The 20,709-nt window shown below is 44.0% G+C and overlaps 1 protein-coding gene across 3 annotated transcripts in view; it reads left to right on the forward strand.

Moving 5' to 3' along the window:
* Window positions 1–20,709, forward strand: part of ECHDC1 (ethylmalonyl-CoA decarboxylase 1) — a 44,611-nt gene that overhangs the window by 17,601 nt on the left and 6,301 nt on the right. For all 3 annotated transcript variants that reach the window (XM_054023902.1, XM_054023904.1, XM_054023903.1), the window contains exons 3-5: window positions 6,948–7,090; window positions 10,730–10,782; window positions 15,516–15,596. In XM_054023902.1, the coding sequence (XP_053879877.1) occupies window positions 6,948–7,090; window positions 10,730–10,782; window positions 15,516–15,596 (277 nt within the window). The remainder of the gene's footprint in view (window positions 1–6,947; window positions 7,091–10,729; window positions 10,783–15,515; window positions 15,597–20,709) is intronic.

A 20,709-nucleotide genomic window follows, 5' to 3' on the forward strand; every position in this document is an offset into this window, starting at 1 on the left:
CTCTTTATACTTTGTTCCTTTCATCCATCCCAGCTATTCTAGAAGCAAATAAAATAATCATGTCTTTCAACTCAAAACACTTTACAAATGTTGGCAGATATCATGATGCCCATTTTGTAGATTGGGAAATTGAGGTACAAGGAGGGCTTGAACGTAGTTCCTCCAACTTGCTTTCTACTCTCCATCACCCAGCACTTCATAGTTTGGCCTTTTCCAACCACATATACCAACCAGTCCACCCTTTCTTCTTCCATCAGTTTGACACCTTACATATCAACTTATTTACTAAAGGATGAACATTCTCAGCCCAGTTAGAAACATCCTAAGAGTTATTGTCATATATCCTTATACTCTGTTTGCCCCTACTCTATTGTAGAACTCTGGATTCTCCCATGAGGAACTTTCCAGTTGGGCAAATTAATTGTAGATTATACTCTTTATTCTTAGATTAGTTAATAAAGGGAGTTTTCAGACTAAAGTTTACGGTTCTCAATATCTCCAGCCTACATCAGTCAGTACCTACAACATATACGGTATTATACCCATAGTATGTCTGACATCGTATGAACAGGTCTGTATCTCTATTTACTTGATCAATTTAAGCATATTTAAAAACAGGACATTCTAGTGATGTTGCTTTAGTGGATAATACAGGGAACTGGGTTAAAGATCGTGGACTTTATTTAATCCCTGTCATTGACTTGCTGTGTGGCCAATGGGCAAGTCATTAACCCTCTGTGTCTGAATTCCCCATTTTTAAAATGGGGATATAAATCCTTACAGACTTACCATATCTCTTCTCTCACTTGTATTCCCCGGGGAAAATTTGGGTACATGCCAAAAAATTAATAATCACATTAACATTCTAAAGGCGGCCCACATCACTGCAGAAGCAGTAGCAAGAGCCATAATCCTGGGAATGCCTGAGAGCTGCTGAAGGATCTCTAGTAGCAGGAATAGGTGATAGAGCAAGAAAATTAGGAGAAGTTAGGAAATGCCAGTTTTAAGGTTGTCTGTGCAACCTTAATTCATGTCAGGATCCTGACAAGGGCATTCAGGACTAATGGTCAGAGCAGTGTCAGACCCGAGCCTGAGAGTGGGGAAGGAGTTAGTAGTCAAGTGCCAGGCTGAGGTTGATATCAAGGGTCAGAGTCCAAGTCAGGGTCAGGAAGTGAGGTCCAAATTAAGCCAAGGTCAAAACCAAGAGTTAAGAGCAGAAAGCAGGAATGGTCATCGCAGCTACAGAAGATCCGCCCTGTTGCCTGGACACTTCCTGGAACACCATTTGGGTTTATGTAAGGCAGGGAATCAATCAGGAGACATGAAGCTACTGCCTGTCGAATCCCTTGAGGCAGGACTTCCTGTGGTTTGTGTATATAGCTAGTCATGGATAGTGGAGCGAGCAGTGACTGCTGTTGCTGGGTGGCAGCGTGGAGGTGTTTGCTGCCTGACAGCTCTGTAGCTTTAGCTTTGAGACCTGCTGAGCCTTACGGTTCAGCCTCCTTATGTGCATACATCACGGTACAGACTTTAATTACACAATCATGTGCTATGTTTTCCCCAGGATCCTTGCCTCATTCAGTACATCCAGGATATACAAGGTGACTGTATTAAGGTTGTACGGGTACCCGTAAATCTGGCATTTCCTAATATTTGGTTCTCTTAATTTGTGTATGTAATATATCATGTAGGCACATTATGTTTATTTTTAGCCAATTTAATATGCATGAAAGGTTCTAGACTGACAGCCTTGGAAATTTGTATTCATCCATGAAACATGCGCAGCTAGAAAGCTTCCCCACCAGTGTGCCTCAAAATCCTCACCTCAAGGAAGACCCTCTAGGAGATGAGATGACAGTTAATTCATTCTCTGTGTTATTTCAGTCCTTCGCCTTCAGCTGAGTGCAATATGTTATTGCAGCACTTTAATTCACTAGCTCTTTGCTGATCGCTACAATGTATTATTATAATAGGCGGGGCTGGTTGTTCTACCTATTATTAAGTTTGCCAAACATTCCCCATTATAAGACTGTTTTTGGTTGCTTGTAATTTTCCTTGACAGCCTCAGGCTGAATTATTATTATTATTTATTTTATTTTTGAAAATTTCAGTCAGAGCAATTAATCCATTTCCGAGAATGAGGCTAGGAAAAAATGTTGTTTTGTCCACATTAAAGTTTTTTTACTTTTTATTTGAAAAGTTCTCATGCCCGCATGCTTTTGAGTAGGGACTTGAAATATAGAGGAGCATGGCTTTTGTGTCAGGATATGCCTTTTGGTGTCCCCGTTAAAATCCACCCAAATTTGGCTAAGTTATAAGCCTTAAAAAAAAAAATGCAGTTTTCACATGCTCAGTAGGGATTTCTTAGATTTTAGTATCTTAAATTCCCCAAGGGTTCTGTCCACCCTGGGCATGCTCCAGCCTTGAGATGAACAGAACTTTCCATGCAATTTCAGCTCTGGGTAGCAGGCCATGCCGGGCCTGGGCATCTGAACTGTAGGCAATGGAGCCTTTCTCTCAGGTGCTCTCGATGAGACCCTGCTCTGCCTAGGCAACCTGGAGGAGCTGCATGATTTGGAATCAGGACAAAGAGCAGGAGCTATGGAGGGAAACTGGAACTGGAGGCTGGGGGTGAGAAAGGGTATGGGAAACTAGGACTTGGAATTGAGTTGGGGGAGGCTGGGACTGGTTGGGCTAAGAGACTGGGACTTGGGAGCCAGGGAGGGAAATAGGGTTTGGAAGCTTATAGGTAGGTGGGGAGACTGAAATCAGATGAGGAACTGGGGGGAGACTGGGATGGGCTGAGCAAGGAGACTAGGGCCTGGTCCACACTAACCCCCCACTTCGGACTAAGGTACGCAAATTCAGCTACGTTAATAACGTAGCTGAATTCGAAGTACCTTAGTCCGAACTTACCGCGGGTCCAGACGCGGCAGGGAGGCTCCCCCGTCGATGCCGCGTACTCCTCTCGCCGAGCTGATGTACCGGCGCCGACGGCGAGCACTTCCGGGATCGATCCCAGAACACTGATTGCCTGCCACCGGACCCGGAGGTAAGTGTAGACGTACCCTAGGACTGAGAACCAATGGGGGAAAGAGTAAAGAGTGGGGAGTGGAGACATATCTGATGAGGTGCTGGGATACATAGGTAGAACTGAGACTGCCTGGGCAGAGACTGTAGGGTTACCATACGTCCGGATTTCCCCGGACATGTCCGGCTTTTTGGTACTCAAATCCCCGTCCGGGGGGAATTGTCAAAAAGCCGGACATGTCCGGGGAAATAGGGAGGCAGCATAAGCCAGGGTCCGCCCAGCCCCAGCACAACCCGTCGGGTCTGCAGCAAAGCCCAGCCGCCCGGCTACATTGTAGCGAGCTCGGGCAGGGGAAGGGGGGCGCAGCCGCAGAAGGCGGCGAAGGGGCCGCTGCTGCCCCCGGAGGCCGGGCGGACCACACGCCCTAGCTGAGCCCACAGGACCATGGGGAGGCCAGGCCCAGCCAGCGGCTCAGGCTTCCCTCGCGGGCGGGGACTCCCCGGCCACTGGGGGACCCTTCCTGCGGCCCCGTCACCCCGCGTGGCAGGAAGGAGGCTGCGGCGCGGGGCAGGGAGTGCAGCGTGTGCCGGGGCTGCCGGGACCCGCAGTGCCCCGGTCGCTGCTGAGCATCCGAAGCCCCCACCAGGCAGAGGCTGCCAGGTGAGCGGGGGAGCAGGGCAGGTGGGGGGGTGCAGAGGCTGCAGGGTGAGGAGGAGCAGGGCAGATGGGGGTGTAGGGGCGGGGGGGTGCAGGGGCTGCAGGGCGAGTGGGGAGCAGGGGGCACAGAGGCTGCAGGGGCAGAGGGGTGCAGAGGCTGCAGGATGAGGAGGAGCAGGGCAGGTAGGGGCATAGAGGCGACAGGGAAGGCGGGGGGCGCAGAGGCTGCAGGGGCAGGGGGTGCAGGGGCAGGGGGTTGCAGGGGCTGCAGGGCTAGGAGGAGTAGGGCGGGCAGGGGGGTGCAGGGGCAGGGCAGGCGGGGGGCACAGAGGCTGCAGGGGTGGGGGAGTGCAGGGGCTGCGGGGTCAGTGGGGAGCAGGGAAGCACTTAGCAACCCCCAACCAAGATCAGAGCGGGAGGGAGGAGGGGGAATGCGGGGTGCTCAGAGGAGGGGGCAGAGTTGGGGCAGGGACTTTGGGGAAGGGGTTGGAATGGGGGCGGGGAAGGGATGGGGTTGGGCCGGGGGCGGGACTGGGACCCCGTGAAGTGTCCTCTTTTTTAAATGTTTGAATATGGTAACCCTAAGAGACTGGGTCAAGGAGCCCTGGAGGGAGTGGGGGACACTGAGGTTGGACAAGGAGCCTGGGGGAAGAGAGTTAGTCTAGGAGCCAGTGGACATAGAGAGTGTGTATGTGCAGGAGTGTAGGATCTATAATTAGAGGTCAGGGTGGGCAGGAGAGATCGATCAAATGAGGATCCGAGAGGGAGAAACTGGGACTGGCTGGGAAAGGAAACTGGGGACAAAGATCTAGGAAATGGTGGAGGGAATTGGGAATGGCTGGACAAATGGCCTGGGATGAGAAGCCTGACAAATAGAAACTGGGCCTATCTAGGTGAGCAGAATGGGACCAGAGTGAGGAGTCAGAGATGGGGAAGAGGGAAGGCTCGAACAGGAGCTGCTTAGAGAGGACAGAGAAGAAGGGGTGGGAGGGAAATGGGCAGAAGAATCAATAGCCACTAGAGAACACTCCCCTTCAGAGACTAGAATAAAACCCAAGATTCCAGTGTCGCCATTCCTCTTGTATCAGCAAATATCTGTGAAAGCCACTTTCAAAGTGTCCCCCCCCCCCCCCCCCCCTCTGTGTGGACAACACTATCTGTTGTCCACACAGAGCAGTGATTCTCAAACTTTTGTACTGGTGACCCCTTTCACCACATTGTTTGTCTAACCTGCTCTGAGTGTGACCCCTCTTATAAATTAAAACACTTTTTAATATATTTAACACCATTATAAATGTTGGAGGCAAAGCGGGGTTTGGGGTGGAGGCTGACAGCTCGCGACCCCCCACATAATAACCTCACGACCCCCTGAGGGGTCCCGACCCCCAGTTTGAGAACCCTGGATGTAGAGGATGACAACCTATTACTACTGCTATTGGTTGCTCTGTTAGTGCAAGTGGGTGAAGTTTGTGTCATGGATCTAAAGTTTCCAACCCCACTGATGACTGACATCAGTGGTAATATGATGCCAGCATGATACAATTTCTGGGTTGTTGGTTTTTTTCAGTTTGCCTTTTTAAAACCTTAGGAAATTACACATACAAATCTACATTGTTAAGGTTGCGAAATCAAGCACTAAAAAGTTAGAAAATGCCAGAATTATGCTTGCCTATGCAACTTTAATTTGGCCCCTTCTGCATATGGATTATGATCCAGTCTTTGATTACATGCTCACATATTTTTTCCAAATTTCATTCCATTTTTGTGTGTGTCTGTAATTATTTATATTATGGTAGAGAGTCGTCAAGAAACCAGTGCCCATTGTGCTAAGCAATGTACAAACATAGTAAATTATAGTCCCTGCCCCAAAAAGGTCTTGACAAAAAGAGCCTATCCTTGGATACCTGGCTTCTCTGAATAGTCATACATGTGTGTGTAATATATATAAAATCCACACTTTTGTTAGATAGTTTAAAAATATCACTAACAAACTGTAGCATAAAAAATATTTGCCAAACATTCACTTTATTCAGCAAGTTTTGTCTCTTAGGAACAATGTTTATTCTGTGCTTGTACAACTCATGGAACAGAAAGCTGAGCAAGAATATGTTGGCAAATAGCTGATGGACAAGTCTTGCTATTTTTTTTTCTAGTTAGAATCTGATAGCCTCCTGTTTGAAATGGTCTTTGGAAACAAATGCTCATAACATCAGCTTAAGCCTACTGAAACCAATTTCAACAGCCCATACATCTTGTTGAATTCTAGTTTGACCAAATTTGAAAGGGAAAGGAGCCAAGCTGTAAGGACTGAGATAGTTTTTAACTGCCTAGACTCCAAAAATGGTATCCTATTTGAATTTTTTTTTTTTTTTGAAAGTTAGCACCTTGATCTACTCTGCTGCAAAATAGGAGTAGGCCAGTGTTCACCAGGTGACTTTTAGTGCACAGTAGCAGGGACCACATGCACAGTTGGTGCGCATCACGCTAGTGCTCTGTAGATTTACACCTCAACTTACTGCACATTAACTGTTTACCTAGGCAAGACCTGAGTTATTAACAATGAATTCTGCTTATAACCTGGCCTCTGGATGTTCATTTACCAGTTAACACATATTTGCTGTGTATATGTGCTAATCTTTTTGTACTCCCATTCTAATTTCCTTAGGGAGGAAGAGAGGGTCCACGTTCACCATCACTAGCTTCTTTCCTGATGATCTCCTTGACTTTGTCTATGTGTTTCTTCTTTCATCTGTTGACTATGGCCCTGGTCCATGAAAGCACTTAAAAGCTTAACTTTAAGCATGAGTAGTTCCACTGAAGTCAAGTTATTCTTTCTGTAAATGCAGCCATGAGCATTGTGGAATGTCCTTCCTTCTCTAAAAATTCCTCAGGATGTCAAAAACTGAATCTTCCACCAAAAATGCTATGCATGTCATTACTTCTCTGGGGAAGTGAGTATTGCTTTGATGTCATTTATAACATATGCTTAATATTAATCTCATAAGACGTGCCTGACAAGTCACCACTCAAAGTTAAGGATGTGCTTGAGTTCTCTGACGGATGGGACCATTATGCCAGACATTGACCCAATAGCTCAAGGTGTTGTTTTACTTTAAATGTTTCCAACAATCATTTACTAGTTCCTTGTTGGTATAAGGTATTCTTGGTAATGCACAATTTAAATATCAAGCACTACAGTAAGATTACACTCTGTTTGTGTCCCCATTGACACAGTTGTGCTTTTCTCCCCTAATGACAGGCACTATGATGCTAGAACTCCAGGAGAGGGTAACTGAACTGGAAAATTGGAAGGATGGGAAAGGTCTTATCATCCATGGTGCAGAAAATACTTTTTGCTCAGGATCTAATTTGAATGCTGTCAGAGCAATGTCCAGCCCACAGGCAAGTTTATTATTTTATTATTTATTATTATTATTTCTTTGTGTTACCATAGCACGTGGGAGCCTCTTTCATAGAAGAGCACCTCATTCTGCTAGGCACAGTAAAAACACATAACAACAAAATGATCCCTGGCACAAAGATCTGATAATCTTAAGTATATGATGAGACAACAGATGGATACAGACAAATGGGTGAGCAAAGAAACAATGATAAAATATTAGCTTGATCAGCAGTAGTATCAGCACATTAGTGGCCAAGTGATTAATATACATTTCATTTTTGGTAGAAGACGCAATCTTTGATGTTTTGAAGAACTCTTTTTTTTTCCAAGCAAGGATGTTCCATGGTGCTTGTGCTACGATTGTACATAGAAATCTCCATTTATTTCACACAAGTGTTGTTATAGTAAGTAAAAAGTAGCTGAGTCTTTGCAAACCAAATGTATGCCAACTTGTTCTTGTAATTTGCAGATTAAGCTTTCCCTTTAAATTCCATGTTTAATCATTCTCGATGAAGTGTCTATTTCCATATAAAGTCTCTTTGACATTCAGAATTCTGTTTATACAAACTGGATCCACTGCAACAGGAGGGAAGGCTAATGTAAAATGGTCCTCAGTAGACTTACTGAGAGGAATGGAATGGATAGGTATTGGTACAACCTTGTTCCAAGAAAGTACTTTCTCTCCAAGAAGCCAATTCACATACAAGAACTAAAATAAAGCCATGAAAGCCACAAGAACTGGCCTGAGAACACTTCAAATACACTTTTGACTTAATGGCCTTGGCTGTATTCAAACCAATTATTCAGATATGAGAGATTCTTTAAAATTGCCGATCCCTGAAACATCCATCCACTGGGATTTCATATCTCTGACAACACTAAAGCTGTATAGCTTGAGAAATAACATTTGCTTTTAATCCAACCTTGCAGAACTCTACACTCTCACTCGTTGATGGAGGGTGGAACATTTAGGTTTTTGATCATCCTCATGGTAAAGGTGGGGGAATAGCTTTTGTGTCTGGGCTGGTACCTTTTCATTGCATTTTTGCACAGCGGCTTTTCTCCATGGCATTGCTTGTCTTCATGCAATTATTGAAAAATAAATTTTTATTTGACTAATTTGCTGATTTGTTTTCTGTGATTTTTGTAAATCCAGCAGAAAATCTTGCATTTTTCCTCTGGTACAGAGAGGCAGAAAGATGACCCAGAAAACTGAAGGATTTTCATGCCCTCTAGTGGCTCCTCCTCCCCGCCTATTTAATCTCTTCTAATCTGAAAATAAAAAATGATAGCACAGACGTAACGCTGGCTAGGAAACAGCCCCTGTTCTTTCCTGGGACAAAGTGCTTTCTGCATGGGTGTCATTGGTTTGTTGACCAAATCATAGAAAACAAATGAATAGGAATGGTATGTTTAAAAAAAACTTGTTTTTCTGTGACTTTGCCTGCAGGAGCAGACCCTAGTTTATGAATAGCAATACTCTTACTCTGCAGTAAGCCACAGAGATACAGCTAACTGAAACAGAGGGGAAGCTCTAGAGGGGACAGGTGAGAAGAATGGAGGAGACTCACACCTCTTCTTGATCCCTCTCTAGAAGCTGTAAGGCAGTGGTTCCTCAGTTGCGATTTGTAGACTACCAGAGAGGTCTGCTGAGCACTTGCCAGTGGTCTGTGGAGGGCTTGCTATAGCTGAGAGTATAACCTAGGCTATTTGACTCTTAGAGGAGCAGTGATGTTCTAAGACCATCAATATGGTTTCATATTCTGCTTTCTCTGTGAATGGGGTTTTCTTTCCCCCAACAAACAAACTTGTCTTTGTACCAACAGATAGTTCATTCCTTTTTTTTTTTTTTTTTTACTTTGTGCACTTTGGTTAGTTTTCTTCTTACTCTGAGGATACTATTATAGCTGAAAGTGTGATTGTTCCTGAGTCTCCAAAGAACATGTTTCTTATTCCGATAAAGTACTGTGTCTGGTAACCTACTTTTTCTTTTCTTTCTATCTTATCAGAAAAGCCTGTAAATATAATTGGTCAGAGCTGAGATAAGGTTTTTGAGAGTTCTTCTCATAGTCTTTCCATTTGAAATAGACAAATTTTTCTACTGCCTGATAGTTATTCTGAAAAGCACCAGTAGGAAGAGATTTGTTTTTGTCTACTGAATCACAGAAGTGTTTATCAAAATGTTCCACCCGATTACTCTTTAGTTTCCATTTTGACTTTCAGCATGAAATTAAAAGTGTACAAAAATGCCAATTTGAATACAAGGACTCCACTGTGGTATGATAAAGTATAAACAAATTCCTCTGGGACAATTTGGCTGCATCCTGATGATTATAGCATATAAAATGCAGCACTCTGGTCTGAGCCTGAACATTGTCATAACATAAATATCTGCAATCATTTTGAATTTTTTATTCTTGCACAGTAATACTAGACATGATCAAATAGGGGCTTACTCCTGCACTAGCTGGGAATGGGAGAGCTGCTATTGACTTCAATAGGTGTAAGATCAGACTTATAGTAATAGATAAAAATCTGATATTTTTTAAATATTGTCATAAATACTGTGAAATGTCATTTCCAAGCAACCTTTGAGTTATTTGAGTTATTATGGGACAGAGCCACATAAATGGACTTAATGAAGCCATGACAGTTTACACTAGCTAAAGATCTGTCCTCAAATATTAAACTGCCAGTTGGCTTCATAGCAGTGGTGTCATGTTCTGCTCTCAGAAGTCCAAAAATAAATGGCAGAGAAGCTGAAATGTTCTTCCACCTAGCAGGTGGATTTATTCTAGTTACTAGTTAAAACATGTTGGCAGGGCAGTATGAAATAAGCTTCATCTGCGTGCGCTATACTTGCTGTGAGTAGAAAACTTCAGTCAACACAGCACCTTTAACTAGCACTAAAACCGAGTTTGCAAAAAATACATATGTAAGCAAAATGGAGCTGTTTATTCATCACATTCAAATTTGTTTTACTTGAAAGACTGAAGCAAAAATCTGTTTACTTATCCACAGGTTTGTTCCATCTCATCCACACAGCTACAGGACTAACTAGCGTGCTCACTCTCTCTCGTTTAAGCAGAATTGAAACATTTGTTCTAGAAATACATATGTGCAGTTCAATGAATAGACTTTGCAAGCTGATATAAAAGGGGAGACTAGTAGATGTTGTCAGAATTTTTTAGTTGAAACATTTTTAGAGAAAAATAAAATTTTCAATGGAAAATTTTCATCTCAATCTAAATTTTCTGGTTTTTTGAAAAGCAAAAATTTATACTGAGAACTGAAAACTTACACTCAACATTGAATTGAAAATTGAAATTTTTTGGGATTTGTTTTTTTCATAACATAAATAATATCAAAAATGTCCTGTGAAAGATAATTTGGCATTGTTTGACTAACTATAAATATTTTGAGTCTACTAACTTTGACAGTCTCTTATCAACACTGTTCTTAATTCTAAACTCACATCAATATAAATCCATAGCAACTCCAGTGATATCAGTGGAATTACACAAGAATAAACTAGTTTGAGCTCAGAATCAGGGCCTTAAGAGAGCAAAAGAATTTTCTATACCTTTGCTGTATCTTAGGGTGAATCTGTTTTTTGTTTTTGTTTTTATTCTTTATAGGATGGAATGAACATCTGCATGTTTATGCAAAACACCTTAACCAGACTTAAGAGGTAATATTTTCTTTCTTCTTCTCCATGAAGAAATCATGCAAGGACTACAATGCATTTCTGGCTACATTTTCAGAAGTGGCCTCTAAATTTACATACACAGTTGTATGTATATATTTGTGCAAGCTTTTGGAACCCAAAATCTCATATTTATGTGTGCAAGTTGGGTAGCGACGTGTGTGTCTCTAAATCTGATTTGTACATACAACTCTGAGTTTTAGGTTAACATTGCAGACCTAGATTTGGAGGGCAGGCTGAAGTCACTTTGAAAATCTAGGCCTTCACATTTTCTATAGTTAACTCAGTGGAGGCTAGTGAGCTTTCAAAAGTGGGAAGGCAAAACTTACACAGCCTACACAAGTGCGTTATTTTATTATTTTGGGTCAGCCACTTCATGGAAGGAACATGCAGATGAGGGGTATTAGTTCACTTTTATCATTGATAGGTTTTCATACTTGGTTTTTGTTCTCTATTATTTGTAGCATCCCTTTAGAAATTAAGAAATAGCATTTCTAATGAGTCTGTGCTCTGGATTGTTTCTGTCCTTTATTTGTCATTAATATTTTTCAAGATGTCTGTTGGGGGCACTTGGAAGATAAAAAGGTTCTATATTTCCAAACGATATATGAGAGAGCATTGATATGGGTTAACTGCCAAGCTCCACGTCTTTCAGTAATCTTCCCCAGGAGATCATAGACCTGTTGTTTGTATCACACACTAGTGCCTAGAGGTCTCAGTCAGAACTGGGACTCCATTTGCGTGGATGCTATCTAATACAATCAGAATAGACAGGACAGACAAACGGTGGCATAAAGATATTATTTAACTGAGGCACAGAGAGATTAAGTGATTTACCTAAAATCTCACAGGAAGTTTGTGGTAGACCTAGGAATTGACCCCATATTTTCTGATTCCCATCTGAGTGCATTAACTACAAGACCATCCTTCTTCTCCAATAAGCTCCTTGTGCCTTGTCTCTGTGAATGCGAGACATACAGGCATTAATGCTTCTCTAAGGGATGGCTCTTAGACATTGTTGGGGGCTGAAAATTGTTCCTGCTACTGTGATTTTATTCCCCATCTACCCACGATGGAGAATTCTGAAGTTTATTTTTTAATCTAGGTTTCTTCTTTAACCTCATAATAAACTGCCCATCAACTCACTGAATTACGTTTAGTCTGGCAATTAGAGACAACCTATTGTGTAGAAATGTAAACTGGTATTGACCAATTGCTTCAATTTCCTGGTAGACCTCAAGTTAGTGTGATTAATGAAAGTATTACTCACCTTGAAGTAACAGTGGGCCAAGACTCCCCCCAGCGGATACAGGCAGATACAGCAATCACAAAGGCTACAAACTGCTTCTGCCCTTCAGGAGTTCTGTCAGTGAAGGGCAGTTTCATTTATGAATGAGACTCTATAGGAGACGTGCAGGCAGAGGCTGCCTAGAAACCATTCCGAATCACAGAATTATTTTGGTGTCCTAGCCACACTCTACCTCATCCAGCTCTGCCCACTTTCTGTACTCTGATGGATGACTTCAGATCAATCTAGTGTTGCCGACCCCATCACTACTTCCTAAAGGCAGACTTTTTGCCACAGAGGCCCCATAGTCCAGGCTTTTGCTGGTGGAAAAGGGAAGTGGATCAAATTCAGTATTTTAAAAAATCATCCCAGCCTTCACGTAAAGCACCCTCAACCAAAATCCTCAGGATGTTGTGATAAATGAAAGGGGGAGGTGGGGGAGAACTCCCTTTTATGGACACCCAGCCAGCTAGTAGCTATAAAATCCCTCTTAGTAGCTGTTCTCTAATTGCTATACCTGTAAAGGGTTAAAAAGTCTCTGTGCAATGCATAGGTAAAAGGAAGTGAGTGGGCACCTGGCCAAAAGAGCCAATGGGAAGGCTAGAACTTTTTAAAATTGAAACAAGACTTCCCCTTTGTCTCTCTGTCTGTTCTCTCAGGGAGAGGCAGACGGAGAGCAGTTATGCTGTGAGAAGCTTGGGCCAGGTATGAAAAATTATCAGTATCTTACCTAGAAACTACTCATCTAAAACTCCAGATATGTAAGTAGATCAGGAAATGTCTAGGAAGATGCGATTAGGTTTATCCCTTTTATTTCTTTATGGATTGTGGATTCCTCTGTGCTAACCCCAGGTGCTTTTGTTTTGCTTGTAACCTTTAAGCTGGACCTCAAGAGAGCTATTCTTGATGCTTAATTCTTGTAGGGTTGGTTTTTTTTGTTTTTTGTTTTGTTTTAAATCTAGCAAAAGCCTAAGTCCGGGATGTATTTTCTTTTTTTTATTAATAAAGTTTACCTTTTTTAAGAACAGAATTGGATTATTGTGTCCTAAGAGGTTTGGGCACATGTTGTTTAATTAGCTGGTGGCAACCGCTGATTTCCTTTGTTTTTCTTCTCAGCTCTTCCCCGGAGGGGGGCTGAAAGGACTCAAGGGTACCCCAGAGGAAGGAATTCCCAAGTGCACCTTCCTGGGTTCTCAAAGGGGTTTTGCACTTGGGTGGTGGCAGCATCTACCAAGCCAAGGTCAGAGAAAAGCTGTAACCTTGGAAGTTTAATACAAGTCTGGAGCAGCAAGTATTAATTTTTAGAGTCCTTGCAGGCCCCCACCTTCTGCACTCAAAGTGCCAGAGTGGGGAATCAGCCTTGACAGATGTGCATGTTATTTTCCAAAAAAACCCAAATGACCTTTCTGTTGTAACCCATGTCCTCCGTTTCTCTTACCACCAATCCCAATGCTTGTAACCATCTGTGAGCACATTAGGTCTCCACATAACCTCATTGAGGTACTGGAATGGACTTTTACTTGTCTCTAGGGCACTATGTGCATTTACGTGGCTAAATAAATAATTAACAATATTTTGTATAATTCGTTAGTAGATACGTTTCACGGTAGAATAGTGGGTTGTTTCACTAATGAAGGTGACTCTTATATACTTTAAAGCCAGAAGGGACCATCGTGAACATCTAGTTTGACCTCCTGCACGTTGTAAGTCACAGAACCTCACCCACCCACTCCTGTAATAGATCCACAACTTATGGCTGAGTTACTGAAGTCCTCAAATCATGATTTAAAGACTTTAGATTACAGAGTATTTAGTTTAAACCAGGATATGACCCATGCCCCAGGCTGCAGAGGAAGGCGAAATCCCCCCCCAAGATCTCTGCCAATCTGACCTGAGGGAAAATTCCTTCCCAACCCCAAATATGGCGATCAGTTGGACCCTGAGCATGTCAGCAAGACCCAGCAACCAGACACCTGGGAAAGTATTTTTTGTAGTAACTCAGAGCTCTCCCTATCTAGTGTCCTATCACCAGCCACTGGGGATATTTGCTACTAGCAGTTGTTGATTGCCTGCAGTGACATGTGGCCTATCTCATCATACCATCCCCTCCATAAACTTATCAAGCTCAGTCTTAAAACAAGTTGGGTTTTTTGTCCCCACTGCTCCCCTTGGAAGGCTGTTCCAGAACTTCACTCCTCTGATGGTTGGAAACCTTCATCTAATTTCAAGCCTAACCTTGTTGATGGCCAATGTATATCCATTTGTTTTTGTTTCAACACTGGTGCTTAACTTAAATAACTTCTCTCCCTCCCTGGTATTTATTCCTCTGATATATTTATCCCTCTGATATATTTATAGTTCAATCATATCTTCCCTAAGCCTTCTTTTGGTTATGGTAAACAAGCCAAGCTCCTTGAGTCTCCTCTTGTAAGATGGGTTTTTCATTGTTCTGATCACTCTCGTAGCCCTTCTCTGCAGATGTTCCAGTTTGAATTCAACTTTCTTAAACACAGGAGACCAGAATTGCACATTGTACCAGTGCCTTGTATAATGCTACTAACACTTTCCTGTCTCTACTGGAAATACCTCACCTGATGTATCCTAGGATTGCTTTAGCCTTTTTCATGTCCACATTGCATTGCAAGCTCATAGTCATCCTGTGATCAAGAGGTTGTCTTCCTCCTCTATCACTTCCAACTGATACATCCCCAGGTTATAGTAAAAATTCTAGTTGTTAGTTCCTAAATGCATGAAATATTAAATATCATCCCATTTCTTTTACTCCAGTTTACAAGGTCATCGAGATCTTCTTGTATGATATTCCGGTCCTCCTCAGTATTGGCAATACCTCCCAACTTTGTGTCATCCGCAGATTTTATCAGCACACTCCTACTTTTTGCACCAAGGTGATGAATGAAAATGTTAAATAAGATTGGTCCAAAGACCAATCCTGGAGGAACTCCACTAGTAAACTACTCCCTCCAGCTTGACAGTTCACCTTTCAGTATGACCCGTTATTGTCTCCCCTTTAACTAGTTCCTTATCCACCTTTCAATTCTCATATTCATCACCATCTTCTCCAATTTAACTAATAATTTCCCACGTGGAACTATATCAAATGCCTTACTGAGATCAAGGTAGATTAGATCTACTAAAGTTCCTTTGTCTAAAAAATCAGTTATTCCATTAGATGCTTTGTTCTCTTGGTGTTCCAGCATGGTATAAATATTGCAGCATAAATGCAATGATCAGTTTTGTTTTGTCTACATGCACAGATTAAGAGACTGAAGGCATTTGAATTATATGACTTCTGTTTACTGAGCGCTTACTGCAGAAATACAATGCCTGAGTCCTTTCATTATTTGTACATTGGTATTAAAAATATACACTCTGGGTATAAAAATCCTCTCTGTCTTTCTCTCTTGTATAGGCTGCCTCTGATTAGTGTTGCATTAGTTCAAGGAAAAGCTCTGGGAGGTGGAGCAGAATTTACCACCGCATGTGATTTCAGGTAGGATTAAAATCTTGTTGAATAGACTCCAGACAAGTGACAATGACTGAATGGTTGTCTCTGTGGGACATGTCATGTTTAAGGTATTATATTCCACTGCTGATCACTGTCTTACAACCCATAGGGAAATGGCTTTCTACTAAGTCGCTAAAACCACCAGTTATTATAGAAATCTGAGGAATTAATAAATCCATGACATCTGCATATGGATTCCTAGACTGCACCAGGACTCATATCCGTGAACCCCAAGGCATTTGTAATTTTGCCCACTTGATGTGTAAGTGTACTAGGGTTACCATATTTGAACATTCAAAAAAGAGGAAACTCCATCGGGGGGGTGTCGGCCCCGCTCACAGTCTCCCACGCTCTGCCTCTACTGTGCCCCAGGTCCTGCCCCCTCCCTGCTCAGCCCTGCCATCGCCCCCCTCCTCACCCCCTGGCCTGCCGTTGGCTTGCTGTGTCCCTCCTCAGTCCCCCACCCACCCCTTGCCTCCTCCCTCCTGCCACTCACCTCCTCAGTCCCCTGCCAGAAACCCCCATGCCCGCCCCGAGAACCCCCGCCTGCCGCTGGCTCGCCACTTCTTGCCTCCTCACCCCCGCCCACCCACCGCTGGCTCGCTTGCCTCTTCAACCACCGCTATTCGCCGCTGGCCTTTTCACACACCCCCACCCAGGCCTGCCGCTGGATCACCGCTCGCCTCTTCACCCTCCCTGCCTGCCACTTGCCTCCTCACCCACCCGCCAGCCTGCCAGCCACTGGCTTGCTTGCCTCTTCAACCCCCACTGCCCACCGCTGGCCTTTTCACTCCGTCCCCTGCTCACCTACTCAACTCCCGCTGCTCACCGCTTGCCTCTTCACCCCATTCCTCTTGCCTACTCATCCCTCCTGCCGCAGGTCCCTCTAGCTCCTAGGATCAGGGGCAGCTGAGGGGTCTCCATGTGCTGCGCCTGCCACAAGCACGAGCTCCGTGGCTCCCATTGGCCGGGAAAAGCGCCAATAGGAGCTGCTGGAGCCACGGAGCGCAGCTTGCAGGCGCCGGCAGTGCGCAGAGAGCCCTCCACCCCCCCCCCCCAACCCAACCTGACCCTAAGAGCCAGAGGGACCTGCCGGGGGGCAAGGTGGGGAGTCCCAGTGGTGCTTACCTGGGGCGGCTCCTGGGAAGCATCCAGCAGGTCCCTCTGGCTCCTAGGGTTGGGTTGGGGGGGCGGAGGGCTCTCTGCCCGTTGCTGGCTCCTGCAAGCCCCCCCCACCCCCCCCGCAGCTCTGATTGGGCAGGAGGGAGCTGGTGTAACACACAGAGACCCCCTCCGCCTCTGTGCCTAGGCGCCGCCCCGCCCACACTGCAGGCTCCTGCCGGCCGGCGGGCGCCGGGAGCTGCCCAGGAAGCGCCGCCAGCCCCGGGACTCTGTTAGGGTTACCATATGTCTGTATTTTCCTGGACATTTTTAGATATTTAAAAATTCCTCCCAGATGGTGATTAAAGAACTAAAAAGCCGGACGTGTCCGGGAAAATACGGACGTATGGTAACCCTAAAGTATACCATGTGTGGAAGAGAAGTTTGGGTTTCCCGACATTAGAAAGAGGAGAGATGCTTTACATAGTAGTTCCAGACTGCAGATCCTGATGGGGCGGGGAGAAAACATAACCACCAGTGAAGCCAAGCCAAACATCCCACACTGGGCAAACAAGGGAGCACCTCTTTATTCACTTGATGGGATCAGATATTTGTGAACAGGATGCTACCTCAGTATTATGCAGACTACAACACATTTTGGGGTAAAAAGAGCTCAGCCTTTAGTGCTTCTTCTGCCACATGACCGCTCTCATCTGCACTCTGTCTGTTACTCAGTGAATACCCTCAGATACGCCGCTGCAGTGACTTTAACCATTAATCCTCTACATTACAGAAGGGTTAGCTCTAACTTCCTGTTCGGGGCTTATTCTTTTACCCGCTCACTTCCCTGGTCCTTCTCGCATGAACAGAGAGCAAGAATACCCGAAGTCCGAAGGTGCAAACAATTGAATGTTTATTGGGGTGAACTTCCAGCAAGCATGATTCCAGTTTCCTTCTTTAGTGTCCCCCTTCCCAGCTCTGACACCACAGAGCCTTGCCTGTGTCCCTGTTCCCATTTCTCGCCCCCTTAGCAAAACATGATTCCAATTCCCCCACCCTCATTCCCTGTTCCCATTCCCCCCTTTACTTCCTGATTGACTGCAGACTATATAGTAAAACTTGAGTTCTGCTTAGCTATACCTTTACCAATCATTTTACTGAAATTTAACTAACCAATCCTAACATATTGTAACATGATCATCTAACCAATTAACACTTCCCTTCCCGATTTGTAAGTGTGATGAGTGCCACATTGCGTATCACCTTACGTCCCTACCTAGCAGCTGAATTTTTGTACCCTTAAAATGTACCCAAGCTGAGGAATCCAGTTGCCATGAGTAAAAGGAATTTGCTAAGTCCCCATTTCTTTTTAATGTTATATGAAAGGTTACATCCAGGGTTGTTTTTTAAGCACTTGTTTCCTGGACTGTACCACTGGGGAGCTGCATACAGTTTTTGGTGCATCAGTATTGGAAAGATGCCAGTAGCTGGAATTCAGGGGATAGCAAATGAGGCTCCAGTCCTGCAAGCTGTGCAGGGGTCTGTCAGCATGGAGCAGTCTGGAGGAGCAGGGCTTTAATTATTAAGAGGCTGAAGGCAGAGTGGGGACTGAGAGACTAAAATAACTGTATGTTTGTCATTAAGTTAAATAATGTTTAACAGGGATGCCAAGAGATAACACAGGTGGCTCCCTCTGAAATCAGTGGGAATTATCCATGTGCAGCTAAAGGAAGAAAGACATAAATGCCTAAATGGACGGGCTTAGGACAGTCCAGAGAGGCACTTATAAGCAAAGGTAATGGTATAAAAATGAGCAAAGGAAAATATATGCTGGATATTAGAAAGCACCTCCTGGCAATCAGTTCTATGAGAATTTAGAATAGCCTCCCAGAGGAAAACGTGGAAGCCATTTCAGTTAAGCCACTTGAAATTAGAATAAACCATGTCTTTATAAGAATCTATACAGCTCTTAAAAAAATGAGACCCCAGTTCTGAATGTTTGACATATAAAACATTAGCAGGAACATACACTTAAGAGGACCTAAGATAAGTTTTTTTTTTTCCTTATATCAATGGATCTATAAATGTACCTGCTTTAAATATCCTTAACCTTAATTTGGCACTCTGAACAATATGTAATATAAGTCCCATCTGGTAGTACAGAACGCATCTTTTGGCTTTCTAAAAACAATTTAATATTCTCTAGTCTTACTGCAGCGATGCAGTTTTGACACACTGTACATTTATAATCACCGTCAAGTAGTTTCTGTTTATATGAAGTGGGCAGCTGGAATTTCTTTCATATTCTGCCATAATTCTCCTAATAGCTGTAGCTGTGGATCCATCTTCCATCACTTTCCAACACCCCAATCCAGTACCAATGCAGGAGCACTAGGGGGGATTTTAATTAATAACAAAGGCAAGATCTTGATTGGGGTAGGAGGAGAGAGAGAAACAGAATCTACTGCGGATACTCCTCTGGAGTTCTCTCATGGGAAGAAAATCTAAGGGAAAAAGTGGTTCAGTAGAGTTGGCAGCTTCTCTAAGAGACAATATTAAAGGCACAACTGCAAACTAGCCCAATGTAAAGGAAAGATGGGAAGAACAATAAGAGGCCAATATGGCTCCATCAAGAGCTCTTTAATTACCTGAAAATCAGAAAGGAATCCTACAGAAAGTGGAACCATGGACAAATTGCTGAGGAGGAGTAAAAGAATAGTATAAACATGTAGGGACAAAATCAGAAAGGCTATGGTACAAAATGAGTTACACCTAGCAGTCAATGAACATAAAAGGCAAAAAGAATTTTTTAAAAAAATACGTTAGGAGCAAAAGAAAGATGAAGGAAAGTGTGTGTCCTCTACTTAGCGGGGAATGAGAGTTAATAACTGATAACATCAAGAAAGCTGAAGATTTTAATGCCTGTTTTGCATCAGTCTTCACTAAAAAGGTTAATACTGATCAGATACTCAACAATTAATATTAACAACAAGGGGAAAGAACGCAAGCCAAAATAGGGAAAGAACAGGTTAAAGAATATTTATATAAGTTAGCTGTATTCAAATTGGTAAGACCTGATGAAATTCATCCTGGGGTACTTAGGAAACTTGTTGAAACAATCTTGGAACCGTTAGCAATTATGTTTGAAAACTCATGGAGGACTGGTAAGATCCTAGAGGACTGGAGAAGGGCAAACATAGTACCTATCTTTAAAAGGGGAAAGAGTCAAGGAATTATAGACCAGTCAGCCTAACTCTGCTTAGAGTGGCTTCACCAGTGCATCTGCGCTGATGCAAATTTGCAGTATAGACCTGCCCTGAGATATTCAGAGGGGCTCACAGATGCACGGGCAGCTTGGGCAGGACAGAGGAATTGAATGGCATGCTTTTGTAGTAGAGGGGTCTTTTTATCTCTGGGGCCAGCGAAGGAGGAAGGAAACAGGTTGCAGAGCAGGGGGTTAGAGAGAGACTCCATGATTCAGAGGAGAAGCTTTGAGCAGGAGTGGGGATCCTGCTCCTTAGAGGACCCTGAACTAAGCCTGAAGAATGTAGGGTTACCATAAATCCATATTTCCCCAGACATGTCCCACTTTTTGGTTCTTAAATCACCATCCAGGAGGAATTTTTAAATATCTATAAATGTCCGGGATTTTGCCACATCGGTCGGGACGCCCTTCGTCCCAATATTGGGGACCGCTCACCTCACCGTGTGCACCAAAGTCCCAGGGCTGGCGGCGCTTCCTGGGGCAGTTCCCGGCACCCACAGAGGCAGAGAGGGTCTCCGCGTGTGCCACCAGCTCCTCCTGCCCAATCAGAGCTGTGGGGGCAGGGCTTGCAAGCGCCGGCAGCAGGCAGAAAGCCACCCGCACACCCGCCCCCCTCCGACCCGACCCAACCCTAGGAGCCAGAGGGACTTGCTGGATGCTTCCCGGGAGCCGCCCCAGGTAAGCACCGCTGGGACTCCCCACCTCACCCCCCGGCAGGTCCCTCTGGTTCTT

Source organism: Malaclemys terrapin, chromosome 3 (genome assembly GCF_027887155.1).
Source record: "Malaclemys terrapin pileata isolate rMalTer1 chromosome 3, rMalTer1.hap1, whole genome shotgun sequence".
NCBI lineage: Eukaryota > Metazoa > Chordata > Testudines > Emydidae > Malaclemys > Malaclemys terrapin.